Genomic DNA, 23,426 nt, shown 5'->3' with positions numbered 1-23,426 from the left:
TCTTCCTCTCCTGTTTTTTGGAGATTTTGGGGAAATGACGATCCAATTTTAGTTGATTGCTCACTTTTGAGGTACTGAAAAAATGCCCAAATAAGAGTAAAAGTAGAATAATTGTAAGAAAGAAAATATGAAGCCTTAATGAACAAATATGGGAAGACAGATTTATCTTCTAACAAAATAAATAGAATATAAATACAAGGAAAGAGGATATGGAAGCTACATGGAGCTGAGTATAGAAAATTAAGTTATAGAACGTCAGAAAAGTATGTGAAGTTAAACTGATGGAAAGTGTAAAAAGGATATTTGGTAGATGAGAAAAAGTATATGGAAGAGAATGATCACTGCAAAAATGGGCTTGAAAGAAAAATATAATGACATGAAAAGGATTGTTAAAGAGAATGCAAGATTTTAAATTAAATGCAAAGTAAAGAAGCAAAATAAATTTAGGCCAATTTTTATGGCAATGAAACTTTGTTTTGTATGGGGAAGAGAGCTAAATATGGATGTTCCAGTAGAAAGAGTGAAATTAAAAATGAAAGTGATGAAAGAATTTGAGGAAAAATTGAGATTTGAGTGGGAAAGATAGCGATATCAAGGATGAAATCAGAAGATTGCTATAAAATTATTTTTAAAGTGTTGAAAAGAAAATCATAAATATTGGAAGGATTTTGAAAAATAGGAATGCTGTAATTATAGATGGAGTAACTGGAGAAATGTTAATTTTTAAAAAATGAAATGCTATTTTAGCATAATGGCACAAGATTACAATTTTAAAGACTGCTTTTTCTTAGTGTCTTTTGAAACATGGACATGGTCACTTGAATAGATGCATAACTTGAAAATGCCAACGAACAAAATGCAAAATGCAGTTTTCCAGTGTGAATATTTAAATGACATTATGGCATTTTAATATCTAAATAAAAATATAAAATTTAGATTTAATTTTTATTAAGCAAATTTGACTCATCTAATTTTATGTCTAGTTAAGTAATTGTTACATTACAGTATATCTCTTACATAAATATAATTATTAAATTGAAGAGAAATTTTCAAATATACTGCAAGATATCTGTACATAAGAAATCAAACAAACTGATCTTAGCCTTAAGCAACAAACATACCCTGTGTGTAACTGCTCTTGGAAAAATTGACTGAACATTGATAAGATTAAACCTGTCTATACTCATATTTATGAAAATGCTGCTCTTTAAGGGAAGAGTTGACATTAATAGCCTTATTTAGATTGAGTTAAAAAGGTATAACCTACATGTAAACAAGTAATAAAACTTTCCAAGATATACTATATCACAGCTCAGAAATAAATAGCATAAGTATAAAAATACAGACTTTCTTATCCCTTTTATTACTTGGGATAGTACAATTGTAATAAGCATGACAAAAAGTTCATTAAATATAAATATTACATATCCAAGTTGCATTTAATCAGAATCCTAGATCAGGGCTTTTCAACCAGTGGTACGAGTACCACCTGTGGTACATTGGCACCTGGCAGGTGGTATGCGACCATCCTAGAAAAGTGGTAGTGGGGGAGGGGAATGAGCTGAACTGGTGGCAGCACTACACAAGCCTGAGCAAGAGACAGCTGGAGCTGCAGGGCTGGCAGGGCTCAGCGGAAGCGCCAGGATCAGCGCTTCTTCGGGACTGTCAGCGCTTAGTGGAAGCGCCAGGATCAGCGCCAGGCTCCAACTGGAGCTCGGCATTGATACTGGTGCTTCTGAGCCCAGAAGAAGCGCTGATTATCTGGAATGTTGCAGCATCTCCAGGGTCTTGTGATTTACATTCAGATGCTTGGCAACTGATTCATATTTATGACAGTCACAGTGGCCCAGGGTCATGTGAAATGACCAAAACCTGCTGCAACCACCCAACAGATGGGGAGAATAAAAACCAAACACCCCCCACCCCACCCCCGCTGCCAATCCTCAACAGAAATGCTCATAACAATGAAAACCTCGGACAGGAGGAAGAGCGCCGCTGGATCGGTAGGCAGGTGTCTTGCTCGGCTGTGGCTTGGGGAGCACTTTTTTCAGTGCCATTGTAACTTCGAACAGTCACTAAGCGAACTGTTGTAAGTCAAGGACTACCTGTACTTTATCACTTTTTTTCTTCTTTTTTTTGGTTATCAAGTTTTTGACACCTTGCTAGGCGACTGGTGGTACTCGGATGTTGCCATATCCTAAAAGTGGTACAATGGGTGAAAAGGTTGAAAAGCCCTGTCCTAGATCAATCCTTAGGTTTTGAGTACAAGTGTAAAGTGTCAAATTTATTTATTTATTTATTTATTTATTTATTTGATTTTATATGCCACCCTATTCCTGAAGGACTCAGGGCGGTTTACAGGGTGAGTTAAAACAATACAAATAAGTACACTTTTAAACAGAATTAAATAAGACTAGCGCACAATTAAACAAATTAAAATTAAAATTAAATTAAAACCCCCTCAGTCCAGGCCAGCAAGATCAAACAACCAAGTTTTAAGGTCCGGGCGAAACAAGTGAAGGTCTGGGGCAGTCCGAAGTTTTACCGGCAGTTCATTCCATAGGGCAGGCGCACCCACAGAGAATGTCCTCCCCCTTGGAACCATTTGTCGGCATTCCCTAAACTGCGGAACCCTAAGGAGGCCCTCCCTGTGGGAGCGCACAGGATGCTGGGAGGCTGATGTTGGCAGCAGGTGCTCCCTGAGATAATCCGGACCCATGCCATTTAGGGCTTTATAGGTCATCACCAGCACCTTGAATCTCACCCGGAGGAGAATTGGAAGCCAATGCAGCTTGCGGAGAAGAGGTGTTACATGAGAGTATCGGGAAACTCCCATTACTACTAGCGCAGCTGCATTTTGCACCAGCTGAAGCCTCTGAGTGGTCCTCAAGGGCAGCCCCATGTAGAGAGCGTTGCAGTAGTCTAACTGGGAGGTAACGAACGGATGAGTGACTGTGCGTAGGGCATCTTGGTCCAAATAGGGTCGCAACTGGTGCACCAGGAGAATCTGGACAAAAGCCCCCCTGATCACAGCTCCTATATGATCTTCCAAACTGAGCTGTGAATCCAGGAGAACACCCAAGTTATGAGCCCTATCAACGGGGGGTAATACCTCATCCCCCATCGTTAATGATGGACAAAAATGACTCACCTGAGATGCCAGTATGTACAGCCACTCAGTCTTGGCAAGATTGAGTCAAAGCCTGTTTCTTCCCATCCAAACCTGAACCGCCCCCAGGCAGCGGGACATCACGATGAGGACATCACTGGGTTGGTTTGGGGTGGAAAGAAAAAGCTGGGTATCATCAGCATACTGATGATACCCCACCCCGAAACCACGAATGATCTCACCCAGCGGCTTCATATAGATGTTGAACAGGAGGGGGGAGAGAACCGACCCCTGAGGAACTCCACAAACGAGAGGCCTTGGGGCGGATCTCTGCCCTCCTGTGAACACCGATTGCGAACAGCCCAGGAGGTAGGAGGAGAACCACTGTAAAACAGTGCCCCCACTCCCAGTCCCCTGAGTCATCGCAGCAAGATACCATGGTCAATGGTATCAAAAGCCGCTGAGAGGTCTAATAGGACTAGGACAGAGGAACAATCCCTGTCCCGGGCCCGCCAGAGATCATTTACCAGCGCAACCAATGTCGTCTCCGTGCTGTACCCGGGCCTGAAGCCCGATTGGCACGGGTCAAGATAATCGGTTTCGTCCAGGAACAGAGGGAGCTGATGTGCTACCACACTCTCAACAACCTTCGCCAAAAAGCGAAGGTTGGAGACCGGACGATAGTTGTACAAAATCGCTGGATCCAGGGAAGGCTTCTTGAGAAGGGGTCTCACCACTGCCTCCTTCAGGGAGGTGGGGAAAATACCCTCCCTCAAAGAAGCAGGCTGGAACCAGCCTCGTGTCTTCTCCCGAGCTGAACAGATTGCTTAGATATTGACTGGAAAAAAATCTGATGTCTCTCCATTTTTATATTCAGATGTACTGTTAATTTTGTTTATCATTACATTTAAATACTGATAAAGTTAAAAATTATATTAAAATTCATATAGCTCTAGAATATGTCATCCCTATGTTAATGATTTTCTTGCTTGTCATGGGAGTTTCTTTTAACAGGCCTCAACTATATCCCTTTCTCTCTATTTTCACTTAATCAGTGATCACTCAGACTGCCAATATGCTGGTCTCCTTTCTTCTGATCTTCTTCTGGTCAGATGGACATGATCTGCTAACATAAGGACCTCTCCCATCTTTGATGATTCTCCTATCATATCTCCCAGCTGTAACCCACCTTTCTAGCTGGAGATTAGCAGAATTTTCAGTGGAATTTTTGTGGAGGCATAATTGTAGTGGCTGAAAAACTATCACACTTTTTTTCCTGTACTTGACAAGAGTAATTGAATGTTGAATATCTGTCTAAATTCTGGTCTGTGACAGTATGTTAACACTCTTGACTATCTCCTAACAGCAAGGCAATTATTTGCTGAGTGGGATTTTTATAAATCCCTTGGCAAAAGTATGTCCTGATAATTATGATGAAGTTCATTGGTCAGTGTTGATTCAGCATTTCCATTTCTAAGAAATATTTCATTTGAATCTCTCTATTCTTTTGCATTTATGTTCCTCTCCTCAAATCTGTTTTTTTATTTTCTCATATTGCTAAGCACAATTGATTTGTGCTTCTTAGATTGTAAGCCGCCCTGAGTCTTCGGAGAAGGGCGGGATATAAATGGGATTAAAATAAAATAAATAAATATATTGTTAATATATACTAAGTAAAAAAAATATATAGGTGTAATGTATGCACATTTTTTTCAATCATTGTCATAAAGGCTTTGGTAGCTTTTTAGCTTCAATTCTTCAATATGATCAATATCATGCAGAGGGGTTTTTTTTTAAATGTAAACCATAGTTAAGCACCACGTCCCATTATAATGAAAAGGAAGATACTGTAGTGTAGAGGTTGATTTGAACAAATAGGAGGATGCAGAATAAGAAAGAGAATGAGATAAATATTAATGTTACCCTGTTTGTTCAAATCTACAATGAATATGAGCATAGTGGTGACAAGTGGGCTCGGAAATGGAGGTCAAACATTAAGAATTGAAAATATGCAGATCACAATATTTTAACTGAAAGTAAAGATTTATACTATAGATTTTCACTTACTTGGTGAAAGGAACACCTCAGGAACTGTTCTTAGGAAAGCAAAAACAGATAGTGAAAAATATGGCTTAATCATTATTAAGAAAACTAAAGGAATGTTAACCAGCATGCTTAGGGAATTTGCATTTGGCAATGAAGGAGTGAAGGTGGTATACTGTTTTGTTTTCTGAGACTCAATAATAGATAAAGATAGCATGCTAGAGAAGTAAAGAGGAGATTAATCCAAGGGAGAAAGGCAGTGACAAATTTAGATAAGGGTGAAGGATATTTCTATGACAACAAGGATCAGAATAGTTAAAGCCATGGTTTTCTCAGTGGTAGTATAGAGCTATGAACCTGGGTATTGGGATAAAAGTGAAAGCAAGAACATTTGAATTTGAATTAAGGATTTTGAAAAATCAATAATAGAACCATGGATTGCAAGAAAAAAAAGATTGTTCTTTTGAAACAATGATTAGCAAGCCAAAACTCACATACTTTGAACATAAATGGAGGATCACTGAAATATACCTGAAAAACTTGTGGATTGCTGTCATGGAAGGTTTTTATCCATATAGTCACTAGGAGCTGGGTCCAATTTGATGGCATCAAACTTTGTTACAGATCCCAGGTGTAGTGATTCTTACTAACATATAGACTGAAGTTACTTACAGGATTTTATTGTTTGGTTTGGTTCAAGTCCTACTTGACTTGAATCCAGAGGAATAACTTCTGACGTATTAAACTTTTGTTGTGCTATTATCTTTAGAAGAGCAATATTTTAAATTTCTTTACAGCTGGAGAGATACAATGGCTCAGCGGTTAAGATTCTGGGCTTGTCAGCCGGAAAGCTGATAGCCTAAGTTTGAGACCCAAGTGTCACATGATGGGCTGAGCTCCCATTATTCATCCCAGCTCCTGCCAACCTAGCAGTTTGAAAGCATGCAAATGCGACTAGATAAATAGGTACCACTCAAGTAAGAAATAACAGTGCTTTGTGTTTCACTGCACACTCTGCACTCCAGTGTGATGTCATGCTGGCCACTTTTATTTTTTCCCCAGGATTATGGGATTGCCTTCTACAGCTGCAGTGTGGTCCCATGAAAGCACACATTTTGTTTAAGAAGTTACAGATAGGTGTTGCATGCATTCTGAAACATGTTGCATTTGAATCTGAAGCACTGTTCAATCATCATAGGAAATCAATTTGATCTTTTCCTCAAATGTTATTTTTCCCTTCCCTCTTTTTGGCAACTTAAGGAGCGCTCCTAGCAATGAGCTGGCATCTCTTCTCTTGAGTGGGCCTGTTGAATGGTGATATTTCTTTAAGATATTCATCTTCTTCTACACTAGATGATGGAATATTAAGTGTTGCAAACATATTTTCCTAGACTTCCATATGCAGGTCTCCACAGTCATTTAGATATCAGTGAAACCTGATTCACTACTTGGATCTCAAACTTTAGAATTCCACCACAGGCCCACTGGTCACATATGGCCCTGGGCAGCTACTAATGCAGCCACACAAGATTATAAACTTTTTAACATTATTATGTGATATATGTAATAAAAATAAATAAATAAATATACATGGATCCAATGAATTATAGGCTAATCAGCTTAAAATCAATATACGGTAAAATCCTGGAAAAGATAATCAAGAGGAAGATTTGTGAGAACCTACAAAGCACTCATGAATGAACAAGGTGATTAGTAGAGCCAGCATGGGTTCAATATCTTCATAAATTATCTAGAAGGGATAGGAAACACATCAAACGTTCAGATGACATCAAGCTGGGGGAATAATACTTTGGAAGATAGGCTCAGGATCCAGAAGGATCTGGGCATTGGGTTCTATCCAACAAGATGCAATACAGTGGTGAGAAAAGTAAGGTCTTACATTTAGGCAGGAAAAATCAAATGCAGAGGTACAAAATAGGTGGTACCCGGCTCAACAGTATTAACTGTGAAAAAACATATAGGTGTCCTTGTGGACCACCACTTAAGTATGCAATGTGCTGCAGCTGCCAAAAAAAGCCAATGCAGTCATGGGCTGCATCAACAGAGGGATAGCATCAAGATCACAAAAAGTGATAATCCTGCTTTACACTGTACTAGTGAGGCCACACTTGGAATATTGTGTACAGTTCTGATTACCATGATGCAAAAAAGATGCTGAAAACCTAGAAAATGTGCAAAGAAGAGCGATAAAGCTGATAAAGGAACTGGAGATTAATTCAAATGAAGAACAGATAAGGGAGCCAGGTATGTCTAGCGCAGGGGTCAGCAACCTGAAACAGTGAAAGAGCCACTCGGAACCGGTTCCCTCACAAAAGGAAAAACTGGGAGCCGCAAAAAATGTGTGCACATGCACGTACATGCGCACATGTGCAGAACAGGGTTTGACTGAAGAGTGGAGCCAAGGGTTGCAGACCTGTGGTCTAGCGTATACATATACTGTATACAGTATGTAAATCTTATGATCCTAATGACTAAAATGATTGTATGAGAAGGACAACTAGAAATACCTATCTGTAGTCACTGTTTGATCTTGCAGTTATGACTTGGAATGACCAAAAAAAAATAAGGAAAATAACTTTCAGGAGATATTCTTTGCAAAAGAAATAAAAATTCCACTTTGCAAGGTATTTATCTCCAGTTCTGGGGATGAAAAAGTCAAGGTATCCCATAGGGAGTGAAGTGGTGTTTTGTACATGTCTTCAAGCTGAGATGCTATTATAACTGTTGTGATCCCTTTAAATCTCCCTTTCCTCTAAATAGGAGAAGAGAAGTTAGGCTTTATGATTTGTGAGGCTTAGGGAGGTGGGAACAGGTTCTTGTCAAACAAACTAAGATGGAAATAAAAATATCAGTAAGAGCAGATTAGTCTGTAGAGTAGTTTCATTTTGCTATCTGTTTTTGCTTCTTACCCTTGTTTTCTGGTAGGTGACTTACCTTGCACAAAGAAGCTTTTAGATTCAAACATAAATAGTTTGTGGTTAAAGCACATAAATGATCAGCAAACTATTGCAATGTTCCATTTTTAAAACAGTTGAGCTGGAAAATAAACACAAAACTTTTCTTGGATAAATTTAGATAAACAAACCATAGTTAGACAAACTATAACATGGTTAAGCCTTATAGGTTAATGTCCTATTATCCCAGACTAGTTACAGTAGATTAGGTCTGTATAAAAAAGTCTTTTAATTGCTTAGTTCCTTCCACATATAATACAAGTATGATCTGTTCAGTCTGAATTGGCTACTTTGGTGTTCTGTCAGCAGTTAATTAATTGCTATGTTTTCAGGAAGAAAGGCTTCTACGAATACTTTTTAAAATGTATTTTAAAGCTGTTGTTAAGCACCTGTTAGAATTTACAGTAGCTAAAGTTTTTATGTATGTGGACGTATTTTTGTCCCTGAATCAATTGATTGCATACTCAAAAGCTCTCTAGACTCTGCCAATTAGCAGAACATTGGAGAACTGGTAATTCTGCTTGTAGTATATTTCTGTATTCTGGGTAACCATCAGCTAAAAACATATTCTTCCTGATACAGCATTCTTTTTTTAAACAATGTTAATAATCCTTATGTATAAATGCAAATATCATAATTCTTTATTATCATCAAAGGGAAATTAGGAACTTGGATCCTTACAAATTATCTACTCAGTTTGGGAAAAAAAACAGAGGAGTGAAAATCTTACACGTTATATCCATTTAACCTGATTCTTTCCAGCAAATCCTTTCTTTTTTATTTGCGTGCCATTCTCATTACCACAATTAAAATTATATGAAGAAAGCAAAATGAAACATTAAAATGATTCAAAATATTAATGTAATGCTAAGGATGGCTGAAGAACAAATGATACATTTGCTCATAAGCTCAGGATCTGGTAAAATTAATAATGCTTATGGATCATGCATGGGTGAAGAGAGAATTCTAGGGCAGAAAACTAGAAATAGTTTGTGTAGCTCCATGTTTCTTTTTCTAGTGAGTCAGAATCATAGGGGTTGTTTTTTTTAAGTGAGGAGGGAATACCAACAGAGCTTTCACACCTCATTTGCCGTATTCACCACTGTGCGCTATTCAGCAGAAGACTGTGCTTCAAGGAGGTCAGTGAGAAGCTATTAGCAGAGTCTTCCCCAGAGATTTCTTTGGTCTTATTGAGTTGGAAGTTAGCATGACAGTACTGCAAATAACTCAGTTGCAGGTTTTTTAACCGTTAGCACAGATTTCCCTATAGTGTTTGTCACTTCAGAAAATTATTCCTAAAAATGATGTCTTGGAAAGCTAGGTTTGACAGGGGCTCTTGTGAGAAATGCTTGGGAAGACATGGATACAGGGGGAAAAAAGTGTCATGTTCTTCCTGCGCTACTTGGGACTTTATTGTAGCAGGTGACGGTGGTGCTGGTTGTAGATAAGCTATAATTTTAATTAGAAAGAATAGGAATAGGAAACAAAATGGCCTTGTAGATAAAGTGATCCATTAAGAGCCAGCCCTCGTTCCTACTTAATCTTCATATAGGCCGATTTACATGTTCAACTATAGAAAATTCTGGCTTGTTAAATAAACCAGCTTGATGGGTTGCACTTAGCCCAGGCCAAACAAATCAAACTGTTGCTTAGCTAATCCATACAAAGATGGAATGTGAACAATGGGTAAATAAACCAAAAAGAGATTCTTCAATGTTCCTGTGAATAATTTCACAGAAACATAAATTCAGTTTTGCTAATGGTAAAAGGGTAAATTAATTAATATGGATTATTATGAAAAGGATAGCCAAGTCATGATAGTGGATATATAAATTATTTTATAATGACTTTTGAAATGCAATGTAGAATTCTATTTTTGTCACCTAAAAATGTGTAAGCCAGGAAATGACAGACATAATTATTAGGAGCACATACTCTTTGAAGACAGGTATAAGAATTCTTGTGTTCTGTATTTGAAATTACATGAGTAAAAAAGGTATTATGTATAAGATTCTGTGGATTGTATTTATTATTCAAAATGTATTGCTGGTTTTTTTATCAAAATGACAGGCTACGAGATGTCATTTAGACCTTCCCTATCCCCTGAAATAGATAAAATAGATAAAAATAGACTAGTCTTGCTGACCTCTACAATCCCAGATTTAAAAAGCAGGTGATATAGGATAGCCTTTACAACTAGTGGTTATTTTTAGAATCCTGTCAGTAAATTGGAAGTTTTTCAGGCATTCCTAGTTACCAAAATCAGCAATGGAAACAAACCTGTCTGAAGAAATGATTTATTCTACAGTGTTAGTGAATCACAGAAGAGATATAACAGTGTGATACACAACCTGTTTTCAGTGCAGAAGTTCTTAGCTCTTTTCTCTGGTTAAAATTATTGGTACCTTAAGTCACATTTACCAGTCTTCCTTAGTTTCTGTAATAAGGAATGATAGCAGCACTTTGAATGACATGTAATGTTTATGCCAACACACAACGGATATGGAGCAGGAATCCATGTCAGTTTCTCCTTCAGCTTCTCTATCTTGCCCTATCATAAAGAATAGAATGCAAAAATAATGGGAAAATAATGGGAAAATTTAGAGCATAAAACTATCATAATAGATAATACTGAGCTAGATGGACAAATAATTTGACTTCCTTTAAGACTTCATACTCTGTGATGGAATACAGGTAGTTCTTGACTTACAACTGGTCACTTAGTGACTATTCATAGTTATGACACACACACACACCATAGGAATACAGTGATTTGCTTATTGAGTGTAATGTTTGCTTAACGAATGGATAAACAAGATGGATACGAAACTGAGAAGAAACATGTGACTTTGTTCTTATATATAATAGCAGCAAGACTTACATATGCACATAGGTGGAAAGATATGCGAACTCCTACAGCAGAAGAATGGATTGTGAAATTAATGTAGCTGGCCAAGAAAGCAAAATTAATAACCTAGTAACAAAAATTAATGACTTAATGATTGCCATGTTCACTTAAAGATTGTGGAGTTTGCTCAACAACTGCCACAAAAAATGACACAAAATTGGTCATGTGGTTGCCTTGACTTATGACTATCATAACTAACGATGGAAATTCCAGGGTCCAATATGGTCATAAGTCGATGACTACATGTATACATCATGTAAGGTAAAAATAACATGTAATTTTTATCTTTTTGCTACACTATAGCTTTAAATGTTGTGGCTAAAGTCCACTGGAAATGGTTTCCTGTTGAAAGAATTTTGAAAACTATGAAAAGAAATAATTCAAGAAATGAATTGTAGTTGATGTGAAAATTATTTTTGTCCTTTTCTGATTCAAGAGCAAACAATTTTTTTAAAAATATTAACTTATATTGATTTCATTGGCATAATTCAAATAAACATAAACAAAATAATACTCTGTTTTAGATTGCAGGCATATATAATTCACCCTATCGAAAGTCACCTGATCCGTGGGAAATGCAGTTAAAGAAAGCTAAACCTTTGAGCCACAAAAAGAAGATTGAGAAAAATGCTGTGAATCTTCCATGGCAGACTTATTCTGATTCCTTTGGTTTTCAAACGATGTCAACTCTTCCTCCAATTGGAAGACAAAAACCACAGGTAATATGCTTAATGACGTTTAGGCACCCATTGCTATTAACAGCTGATTCTTTCTAAAATTGCTGTAGGGTGATCCTTCCGGAGAACAATGAATTATTTATAGAAGAGAATATATGTAGTTCAAGGCTGAACTGTGGGATCCTTGGTGCTCTCTGAGCTTGGTTGTTTTCCTGCAGACGTTTCATTACCAAACTAGGTAACATCATCAGATGAAGATGCAGTTTTGAATTCCTTTATTCCCTTTTCTTCAGTCCCAATTTCTATTTGTACTGAATGTCGCATTTTTAAGACTCCTACTTGTGAATGAGCAAATCTCCCTGAATCTTGATTTTCTTGGGTCTTCTCTTCTTTCAGTAATTAACCATCCAGAGTTGCCATGGTGAGGATATCAAGATCACTCTGTTATATTTCTATATTTAGTCTTAATGTAAGAGCTAGGTAGAATTCAAGAAGACTCATTGTGGAGGATTCCAATCCCTTCCATCCCTTGCTGATCCCGCCGCCCCACCATTCTTTGTTTTGATTCTTCCCCACTATGGTTTCCAAAATGGGGTGGGGGTGGGGATAAATGGTGCCATAGAGACATGGAAGCTGTTACATGACTAGAATATTTAGAAAGCCCAACATTTTGTAATTTGTTATTATTTATTTCCCATTTTTCTTCCCCCCCAATTATTTGGAACTGATGGTCTTTTTACTAAAATGGCCATAACCCTTTTATAATAGTCCTCAAGGCAGAGGGCCTTAGCAGGGATATTAAAATGTAGGAAACTATTTATCCTAATAAGATTAGGATGCTCATATGTTCTATGTTCAGGTGGAGCATGTTTCGCATTTTGAAATCAGTTCAGTAATTTTAAAAAAGGCATATATTTTTAGTACACTTTATATGGTTTTCCACTAGCCTCATTTGCAGCCTCAGATTTACAAAAAGTGGTATATTTATCTACCTTGCTGAGAATGTAATCTTTTCAGTCAATTTACTTTATTAAATTTTCCACAGATAAAAAGATAAATTTAAGAGATTTAAAAAGTCAACAGGAACATATCATTTGGAAGGTATAACTTTGTTAAGTCTACATTATATAGGAATCATGGGTATTTTAAAAGTTAAAAAGAAAATGGCAGTATTTAGAATAGGAGTATAAAATCTCTAAAAACTTGTTGCTCTGCTCAGTGGTCAATTAAAATCAATTAAGCTATTCCTTAGGGTGGATGGAGTATCCTGATTATAATCGACCATTGTAAAACCACAAATTGTTATACAATGTGTTGATCTGATATTTCTCTTGTTTTAGGCTATTTTGTAATCTTTTCTCCCCCTTAGTTGAGACACCAAGAAACTTAAAGCCTTTTAGAACAAAGCAGAAGACTTTTGTTTATTTTCTGGTATCTTGAAGGGGGAATTTGCGGTATAATACTTTAATCCTTTCAGTGCCCTGGGATGTATGCTGTGGAGTAAATTTTCAAAGTGCTGTGCGTAGATTTAACTGTGTGACTCTTATTGATGTTAATGGGAGTCACACGGCTAAATCCGTAGACAAGACAGTTTAGAGGTATATTTTTGAGAAAGGACATTGGCCTGAGCTGATGAAACAGCTGGGAAAGAAAATCCAGCAGAATGTACTGTTCTGAAAATGGCTGGGTGATGCTAAAATGGGGATTTATAATTACTAAGCATGCTTGTGGCTTAGTATTTTGTGACAGCAGTATTTGACATTAACTGTATTTTCCATATTAGCCACCGTGTGTTATGATAGCAAAAAAGTGCTCAAGGAGAGTGTTAAAAGTATGAGCTGCATTTCTTTCAAATTTTTAAGGAATAAATGTTAACTCGTCTTTAGATCTCACTTAAGGAAACGGGGCATTTAATTTATACAGACAATATTTATACTGCTGATAGGTATGTTCTGTCTGAAGTATGACTTTTAATTCAGAAATAAACACAATTACAAACTGTTGCCTTACACAGTGCTGGTCATCCATCCTTTATTCTATATTTATCAGGTCTGTATATATGTATTTATCTGAACACTGGCAGATGAGTGGGTGGATTTCAGAGCTAGAATCTCAATTTTGATAATGTTCTTATTTTGCAAGCTCTGACTGAAAAGCCTCCATCCAAGCTAGGTTCTATATTATATACTCTATTTATCAAATTCCAGTATAAATTTAATCTTCTTCTTTCCAGAACAAAGCTCTGGGGCAAACTCAGAAACACTGCAATAGATAGTTTCCCGCGAGTGGAAATTCCATGAGAACTCTAAAATCAAGATTTGCTATCATATGCAAAGTCACTAGGCCACAATACCAAAGAAATCTGATCTCAAACAATTATCCTAGAATAATAATAATAATAATAATAATAATAATAATAATAATAATAATAATAATGATGATGATGATGATGATGATGATGATGATGGTGATGGTGATGTTGGAAGGGACCTTGGAGGTCATCTAGTCCAACCCCCTGCTCAGGCAGGAAACCCTATACCATTTCAAGCAAATGGCGGTTCCAGAGATGCATGTTGAGTTCCATGCTATTCAATTTGTATATCAACTCTCTTGTGACCAACATGAGTAATTCAGGATGCCATATTCATAAACAATTGCATTCCTAAATATTAAATAATCAGACAGTAGAGCAAATTTAAACATTTAAGAACTTAGATGTGGTTTTTCTTAACTTTATTAAACCCAAGGCATATCAAAATTTTGTAGTTTAAAATGTATACAAATCAGTGGCCAGCAGTACAATGCAGTTACTTTTCTAGAGGAGCACAACATAATCCCAGCACTAAAATTATATTTGTCTGAGGCACACAACTCTTTTTGGAATTCAGTTAGAAACATATTGCTACTTTGGCCCTGTGGAAGTAGTTTGATCTATGTAAATTCTTAAGTACTTCTACTGGGCCCACATGTTTCTAATGTGATAGTAATTTCCCTATATATTGAAGTACTCAGACAATTCTGATTTATTTTAAGTACAGTTACTCTTGTCAAACCAATGTGATTCAGTTTCCTTAAGTGCAGCAAAATTTTGTTAAACTGTTTGTAAAACTAAACATGCCTTGATTGCCTCAATGACACAATTATAACATTATGTTTATACAGGTGGTCCTCAGCTTATGGCTACTGTTGTAGTCACTGTTCAAACTTGTCATGGCACTGAATAAGAGGGACTTATGACTGGTCCTCAGGGTTCTGGCCATTGACACATCCTCTCAATTATGTCATTGTGATCTGGGCACTTGGGGCCTGGCTCATGATTATGATGTGGCAGCAGATTGCAGTCACTTGATCACAACTTCCAACATATTCTGCCAGGTTCCCACAAGCAAAGGCAATGGAAAAGCCAGCAGGAAATTGAAAGTGAGATCCTCATTTAACAATGGTAACTAGGACTGCTAGAATTGATGTCACAGTGGTTGCAGTGTCCCACGGTCACATGGTCACCATTTGTGACTTTCCCTGCCAATTTCCTACAAATAAAACCAATGGGAAGCTGACAGTGAAGGTCACAAGTTGCTCCTGTAAGTCACTTCCAATGGTTTTTCTTCTGAGAAGCCACCACTATAGAGTATACACCACTATAGAGTATACACCACTATAGACTATACTCCATAACATCCCACCAGTCTCCTGCACTTAATGATGCCCATGCACCCACAGTACTCTCCTCACCTACCTAGCCTGCCCATCTACTCCCTCAAATCCTCCCATAGCCTATGCTGGCCCACCTGTAGCCCCATTTCCCCTTTTGCTCTGGCACCCAACCACAGCACATTTGTGGCTTCCATGCCCCCCTTCCCCTTGCCAGGACCTCTTCCTGCTTAACAACCCACATGGTCCTGGGGTTAGAATGGCAACCAGGATTGTCAGGATTACCATCACTACGTGATACTGTCCCAATTGTTGTAAGCCAAGAACTACTATATTCAATTCATGGACTTTCTCTTGTTTTTCACTATTTTATATACTTTGAAATTATGTACCCGTTTTTATTATCAAACACGTGGTTTTGATACAATAATTTTCATGTCCATACTGAATCATACACTATCAGACATTTGCTGCAAATCAGTTTGATTCTCAGCTCTCAATATGGCATCCACTATGTAAAAAGCACATGAACATGTCCCCAACAGAGAAATGTTTAACATCATCACTAGCATTCTTTATACATCATGACAACCATTCATTCTACATTAAACAATGAAGGAGAAAAGACACATTCTTGCCTTAGTATTCTTAATGTTGAACCATATACGTCTTCCCTCACTGCACTTCTAAAACATTATTCATTGTTATCTCTCATACTCTTTCACCGAATTCTTCTCTGCTTTATTGAGTTTGTCAAGGCCACAAAAGTGGCATTATGAATTCCAGTATTTGCCAAATCTAATTTTTAATATAGATGGGATTCAGGGAAAAATAAGAACCATGGTATACCAGAGTTAATGACCTCAACACATTTCAGTGAAAACAATTGTAGGATGTGTTTTCCTCATCTGGCCTCTAGCCATGAATTCTGAGATAATGGCCACAGATTCAGCCCTTGGCATTTTCAGTTAAAAGATACAAGGGAGAAAGTAGTGACATATTTATACTTCAACATTCAGAGGGCCAGTATCAGTATATTCCAACTAGGCTGGATAATCCAATGATTCATCTCCACGGATTACAGTTCCAGTACTGGGAAATTTAGGATTAAGCCAGGTCCCCTTTTCAGTATGCCATTGCTAATGTTAAACAAGCAATATGTTCATAATTGCCAGCTAAATTCATAATTGTCAGCTAACAGTCAATCTATACTGAATAATGTGAGTGCCAACAGGCAACTATCAAAATGATTTATAAAAATAGAATTTTGTATAGGAATATTTTGCCAGATATGTGTTATAAATATATGTAATTTCAGTGGGGTTTTCAGTCATGTCTCTATTAGGATATTGTAAAGTGCAGTCTTTATCCATCCAACTTTAATATTACTGTATGGATTGTGAATTGCCACTCCATTCCATGCCAACTTTGCTTCTGTGCTGAATTGTACTATTTATTCTGAAATGTCACATAAGAAGAATTGGATGGTTTTGAACTACAAAAACGAAAAAAACCCCGAAAGCCTCTTTTCTTTTGTAATATGTTTCTCGTTTTGTATTCAATACAGTACAGTCAGATAAGGTCAGAATTAATTCTCTTTTTACTTATTGTTCTTACATGCAAATTTTCCAAACAATTTTAATAAATAATGTTTATTATTTTTTGTCACTAACTTGTTTATCCATGCCCATGTGACATATTCATTTATATTTCACATTTCTGAACCGTCCATCCTCCTCCCATCTCTTAAATTTCTTTTGCAATCATTTAAAAGTTCTGAAATAGAAATAAATTAATTGGGGGTGCAGAAGAAATCTTGCACAATTCACAACTACTATAGTTATTGACATCGTCAATGGAATCTGAATGCTGTTTGTGCCTTTAAAAAATAAAGTTCCAGTAAAAATCCATTAACAACTTTCAAATATAGCAATCCTCTTGTCCAGCTGTGAAAAGTACTAGATGATACTTATTTGCCATTTGTGTTATTTATGGTCCATGACTTTTATGGTAACTGGTTCCTATTATTGGTTTCTATTAATGTAAAACATAAGTGAACATAAATGAGGCGTGAATCATTTCTTTTTATTAGCCCTGCAGTCTTCACTCAGTTCTTGCAGTAACTCCAGCTGTGACTTGTTAGTGATAACCTATTTAAAGAGATCCTTCAGAAGAAGAGGCATGATTAGGATTTTGCCTTCACTTCCTTTGGAAGGAGGGGAATTTGCTTCCTTACTTCACAAGTTGAACAACAGTTTTAAAAAAGGAAAGAGGCTGTAATTAGTGGCTCAGCAAAGTCACAGCTGACTGTAAATGGTATCAAGTTATAGTGCTAATGATAGTCTTGGTGAATTTATACTCACAATTACCTAAAGGCAAGAGGTAATGCAAAGAATTTTTACAAGGCCTAACAACATTGTCTTTTTTCAGAAAACTTCAGTATAGGGATTAGTTTATAAACCTCATATGTTCACACCATTGATAACTACAAACCAATGCAATTACAGTATGCATACATATTGAACATTGTCATGTGTATATAAAAAAGGTAGGCTAGAGAGCTGTTCTCTGTGCCAGCCAACTAGTGATATGGGTTGTTTTCTTATGTAGAAAAAACAATTGTTTATCCACGTTTACCCTTAAATTTTATGGTCTCCATACAGTTTTTCCACTTCATTTGAAATTTCCGGGAATGAGGTCTTATATATAAAAGACATGTTGCTTATTAGAATATAAAAAGTTCTACCATAACTCAGTGCACAGATAATGGCTTATTTGTATTAAATATTAAATGTAGGTTTTATCAAAAGTTGTAGGTAAAAATATAATAAGCCTATTTTTTAAGATAATTGAAAAATCAACTTTATAATTGTTAAATATAGTAATTTTTGTCAGGGTTAATATAATAGAAATTGTAATGCACCCTTTTTAAAAATACTGAGAATTATTAATTTTTTAACATTAAAAAATCTGTTTAAACAAAACATTTTTACACATATACCATAGAATGTTTCTGATTTAGAAAAGGTTTGTTTTTTTAAGTAGATAAAGCAAGAATTTAGTGGGGAATTATATTTAACTTTCAGTTATTAGTTTTAAAAAAATCTTCTAAGCTATTCTGACTTGATATCTCTAGAATTATGCTGAACTTTGCAATTTAAGTGAGCTGGTCGCACAAAGAATTACAAACAGTTGACACATGTTTATCCATTCTCTCTAGTATTGTAAAATATACAGTATCTATGTTTTTATATTATTTGCATCTGAAAAAAACCCAAATTGTGGCACAATAAAAACCAAAAAAACACATGTAAGCTTCAAACTGCAAACAGTCATTATTGTTTTTATTTTAAGACAATATCATGATTCTTTTTCTAGAAATTATCAGCATCTATAAGGTTAATCATTCATGGCTAGTCTAATTTTAGCCTTTAGAGATGTTGGATTCTCAAACGAAGTTATTAATTGCAAACATCATTTCTTCTCTGTATACAATCTAAGCTTCTCCAAAATAAAAGAAGGCAAAAATAAATATTTCATTTGAAACTCTCAGGGACCCTTCCGTGATACTGTTGACGTACTGCACCAACGCTTCAAACCCTTGGAACCATCTGTGCGGGTGGCAGCCTCAAGTTCTTCACTCAAACTTGCTCAAGAAAAACAAAAACAAGAAGAATGGCGAAACCGTATAAACGATGAAGTGTATGTGACCTATCTTTTCTGTTTTATTTAATATACTGGTGCTTTAAGCTTGTTCAGTTTATTTAGAATAAATGGGGACAAAATCTTTTTAAATGTGACTTTTCTAAACAGATTGATTCATTGGTTTGATTATTATTCTGTAGTAATTTGACTGATTGATTGATTGCATGTGGCCCATTCTACAGGCCCTAGATAGCTCATATATATGTGTATAAATTAAAAATATATATAGTTACTTCAGTTGAAAAAATATTTTACAGCATTAAGCATCTTCAAATAAGTTAAATATTCCTGAAAAATTACTCTGTCAACAACTCCATCCAGAGTGAAGTACTTACCAGCTTTCAGTATAAGCCCATACTCTCATCACACAGTATGTATATTATTTATATTATAATAAGAGTGCACATTAACAGGTAATATTTAAGAAAATTGTTGGTGGGACACTGATCAGGATTGGAAATTGAGCAATTATTCATTTAAAGAAGGAAATTAATACTAAGTTTCTTAATCTTTATACAGACATTGTTAGATGTTCACCTAAGCCTATTTCTAACTTAAAAATCCCATCTACTCTTCTGCATAGACCCAATCATTATGTGATGTAAACTGATAACCCTATTGTTCAGATAGGAACCCCTCCCTCTGTTTCAACATTTCATGCTGCCAGATATTGTTTTAAAATTCAGAATACCTTAAGTTATTAAGTGAATTTTATCATGGACTTGCTGTATAATGGACCTTTCAAAATAAGAACATGTTCAGAAAGATATTATTAACCCTTAGATATGAAAATTTCATTTCTAGTCTAAAATAATTATGTGATTTTTAACTGGAACTGTGTCTCATTTTTCCTTTAGGGCTGCATACCGAAGGATTAATTTTATTTTTAGTTACCATAAGATTTTGTAGTAGCAAAAGTTTCAAAGATAGTTAACACAGTCAAATGTTTCTACCCATGTGTGTTTGAGCTTATGTGGCAGAATCACTTCGTTGCCTAAGATAAAATAACAAATAGTGCTTCCCCCATTACAATATTTGGGGTCCAAGGAAATCAATATTATTTTTGCACCTGTGATATAAAACTAAACAACTTAGTTTTTCAACTCAAATAATAATAACTTGAACAATAAATTGCTTCATTTTCAAAGCATGATCAGTTACATGAAGCATCTGCCTTTTTAGTCATGGTAGGCTTGGCCTGTTTTGATAGTACTAATTACCACTTCCAGTTGATTGGAGAGCAGATCTATCATTGGACTTACTTAGGAGCAGCTAAGGGATGTGAAATACAATACCCCCTATTTAATTCATCAATCTTCCAAAATAGGTCATGTCAAAACACTGTGTAAGTATTTTACCTATATCAGTTTTTGACAACTTCTTTGCCCATATTGTTTTTATGTGGTATGAGATATTTCCAAGTATGTATTGTCCTCACTTGGACAAATTATTTGAGATTTTAGTTTTGTGTTTACAAATCTGAAGAGCAAAGGGAAGTTGTAAAACAAACACTCAATAGCATGTTGAACCAATCTCATATATCAGGATTCTTTTTCAAATGATGTCTAGTTTTTCAGATGCTTTCTAACTTTAGCAATTTGAATATTTTCTGGACTATGACTGTACTCTGATAAATAGCGATTATCATATATTTCAGATAATGCTTTCTTAGCCATTCAACATTCTGTTTGTAACTCTTCCATTTACTTTAATTACTAGCACAGTGTGTGACATTTATTAATCAGCAGAGCCTTTTTAAGTTACAATACTAAATCAGCTAACCCCATTAACACAGAATACCCCATACAAGCAGTAATAGGAATGGTAGTTACTGAGCAAATCGTATTATAAATGCTGGTGCTCTAGGGCACAGTTAAGCATGATTACCCTCTTTTGATCCAGTATTCCTCTGCCTCTTCTAGCTAATTTCCACTGGAAATTTATAAAGTGGTGCCTTCATTTTTCCACCTTAATTTTTCTAATGAAGTTCTGGTATTTTATAACACTGGGGATGCAGATAATAAGCCTCTCTATAATTAAGGAGCTCTAGAATTGTCTGCAATTAAGAAGTCTCTGTTATTTTTGATTATATAGGAACTAAGCTGCATTTTATCTGAAACTTTTTCTTCTCCTGTAAACTGCTATTACAATCAGCCTCATGATGTGTAGTTTAATATCAGAAAATGAGATGTATGCAATGTGAAAAACTGATAGCTGGGCAATAATATAAATCTTATGTAACCAGAATTTTCTGCTTTTTTAAAACATTTTTTTAATGTTTGGCAGAAATAGTTTCTATTATAATGTAATCTCATTGGTTTGAATTCTCCGAAATAAATTTTCGTCTTCATATGTATGAAAATCCTCCAAATATTTGATGGGGACTGTCTTATCAACTCTTAATCTTTTCTAACCTCGATAAAAATACAAACATCTTCAACTCTAATAAGATCTCTTCACTCATCCTTATAGCCACATCTATGTGTGTTAATAGCCTTCAACAGCAGTGATAGACCAGGGCTTTTCAACCAGTGGTACGGGTACCACCTGTGGTACATTGGCACCTAGCAGTTGGTACACAACCATCTTAGAAAAGTGGTAGCGGGGGAAGGGAATGAGCTGAACCGGTGATAGCACCGCACAAGCCTGAGCAAAAGATGGCTGGAGTTGCAGGGCTGTCGGGGCTCAGCGGAAGTGCCAGGATCAGTGCCAGGCTCCAGCTGGAGCTTGGTGCTGATCCTGGTGCTTCTGCTGAGACCAGAAGAAGCGCTGATCAGCTGGAATGTTGCAGCATCTCCAGGGTCTTGTGATTTACACTCAGATGCTTGGCAATTAATTCATATTTATGATGGTCACAGTGTCCCAGGTTCATGTGAAGTAACCAAAACCTGCTGCAACCACCCAGTAGAGGGGGAAGAAATAAAAACCAGACACCCCCCACCTCCACCCCCACTGCAATCCTCAACATAAATGCTCACAACCAGGGCTTTTTTTCTTTAAAAAGGGTGCCAGAACTCTCATCTTCTTAATCTTTTATTTATATAATTTTATTTATATATTTATTTATATAATTAAACAATTATATATTCAATTCTTAACATACATTTAATTTATTGTATTTAAGGCAAATGTTCATAGAAAATTCCAAACTTTTGTCCAATTCTCGTCTGGCAAATCTTCTTGACTCCTTTCCTTGCTCTTAGCATCTATGGCCGAATGTTGTCCTCTGAGTAACCACAGATCAACATACTTTGAAGGATTGAAAAGTCTCAGAGGTCGTCCGACAAGTTTGATGAACAAAAGTGCTGAAATTGTCTTAGTATTTAACGAAGCTGTTGTTCGGGTGGCAATTAGATTCATCTGTGAAAACCCACATTCACATTCATTTGAAGAAATAGGAATGGTATTCAGAGTCCATATCAAATGCAACAGTTTTTCTGGATATGTCTTTTCGAGAATATATTCACGGAATCCACAAATCATTTCTCTTTCATTTAGTTGCAGTCTGATTGATACGTTTCTAATTTCCACTTCTCCAAATGTCAGTTGAGTATTAACATCTTCTGGCCAATGTTTTTGATCAAGTACGGGAGACCAATACGCCAACTCATTGTCTTTGCTATCAAGTAATCTTTTTTCAATTGACTCTTTCAATTTTGTATAAAATATACTTGGGTCAATGGGAGGATCCTTTTTTGAATCTCTTTTGTGAAGTAAAACTCCACGAGAGCAAAGATCACTTATAGCAGCAACAGCACATTTATAATAGGGCCCAAAGTTCTGTCTTCTTTCTTCAAAAACTTGTACCAGTATTTTTATTTTCTTATTTGCCTTATACAAGTCGATGTTGCGGTCCTGTAGATCCAAACTTAAATCTGACAATTCTTGGAGAGCGTCACACATCAATCCTATCTGGACCCGTACCAGTCCGGTTTCAGACCCGGTTACAGCACGGAAACAGCATTGGTCACACTGGTAGATGATCTCTGGTGGGCCTGGGACAGGGGTTGCTCCTCTGTCCTGGTCCTACTTGACCTCTCAGCGACTTTTGATACCATCGACCATGGTATCCTGTTGCGACGGCTCGAGGGTTTGGGAGTGGGAGGCACTGTTTTATGGTGGTTCTCCTCCTACCTCTTGGGCTGCTCGCAGTTTGTATTGGCAGAGGGACAGAGATTTACCCTGAGGCCCCTCAGTTGTGGGGTACCTCAGGGGTCGGTTCTCTCCCCCCTTCTGTTTAACATCTATATGAAGCTGCTGGGTGAGGTCATCTGTGGTTTTGGGGTGAGGTATCATCAATATGTGGATGATACCCAGTTGTTTATCTCCACCCCGAGCCAACCCAGTGATGCCCTTGA

General features: G+C 36.5%; 1 protein-coding gene across 1 annotated transcript in view; it reads left to right on the top strand.

Annotated features, from left to right (window-relative positions):
- Window positions 1-23,426, top strand: part of SPATA17 (spermatogenesis associated 17) — a 98,396-nt gene that overhangs the window by 41,981 nt on the left and 32,989 nt on the right. Inside the window, exons 7-8 of the mRNA XM_083348782.1 lie at window positions 11,560-11,754; window positions 18,917-19,065. Of these exons, the coding sequence (XP_083204908.1) occupies window positions 11,560-11,754; window positions 18,917-19,065 (344 nt within the window). The remainder of the gene's footprint in view (window positions 1-11,559; window positions 11,755-18,916; window positions 19,066-23,426) is intronic.

Source organism: Vipera ursinii (genome assembly GCF_947247035.1).
Source record: "Vipera ursinii genome assembly, chromosome: 1".
NCBI lineage: Eukaryota > Metazoa > Chordata > Lepidosauria > Squamata > Viperidae > Vipera > Vipera ursinii.
The sequence above is the reverse complement of the archived record's forward strand: the minus strand, read 5'-3'. Positions and strand labels throughout refer to the sequence as shown.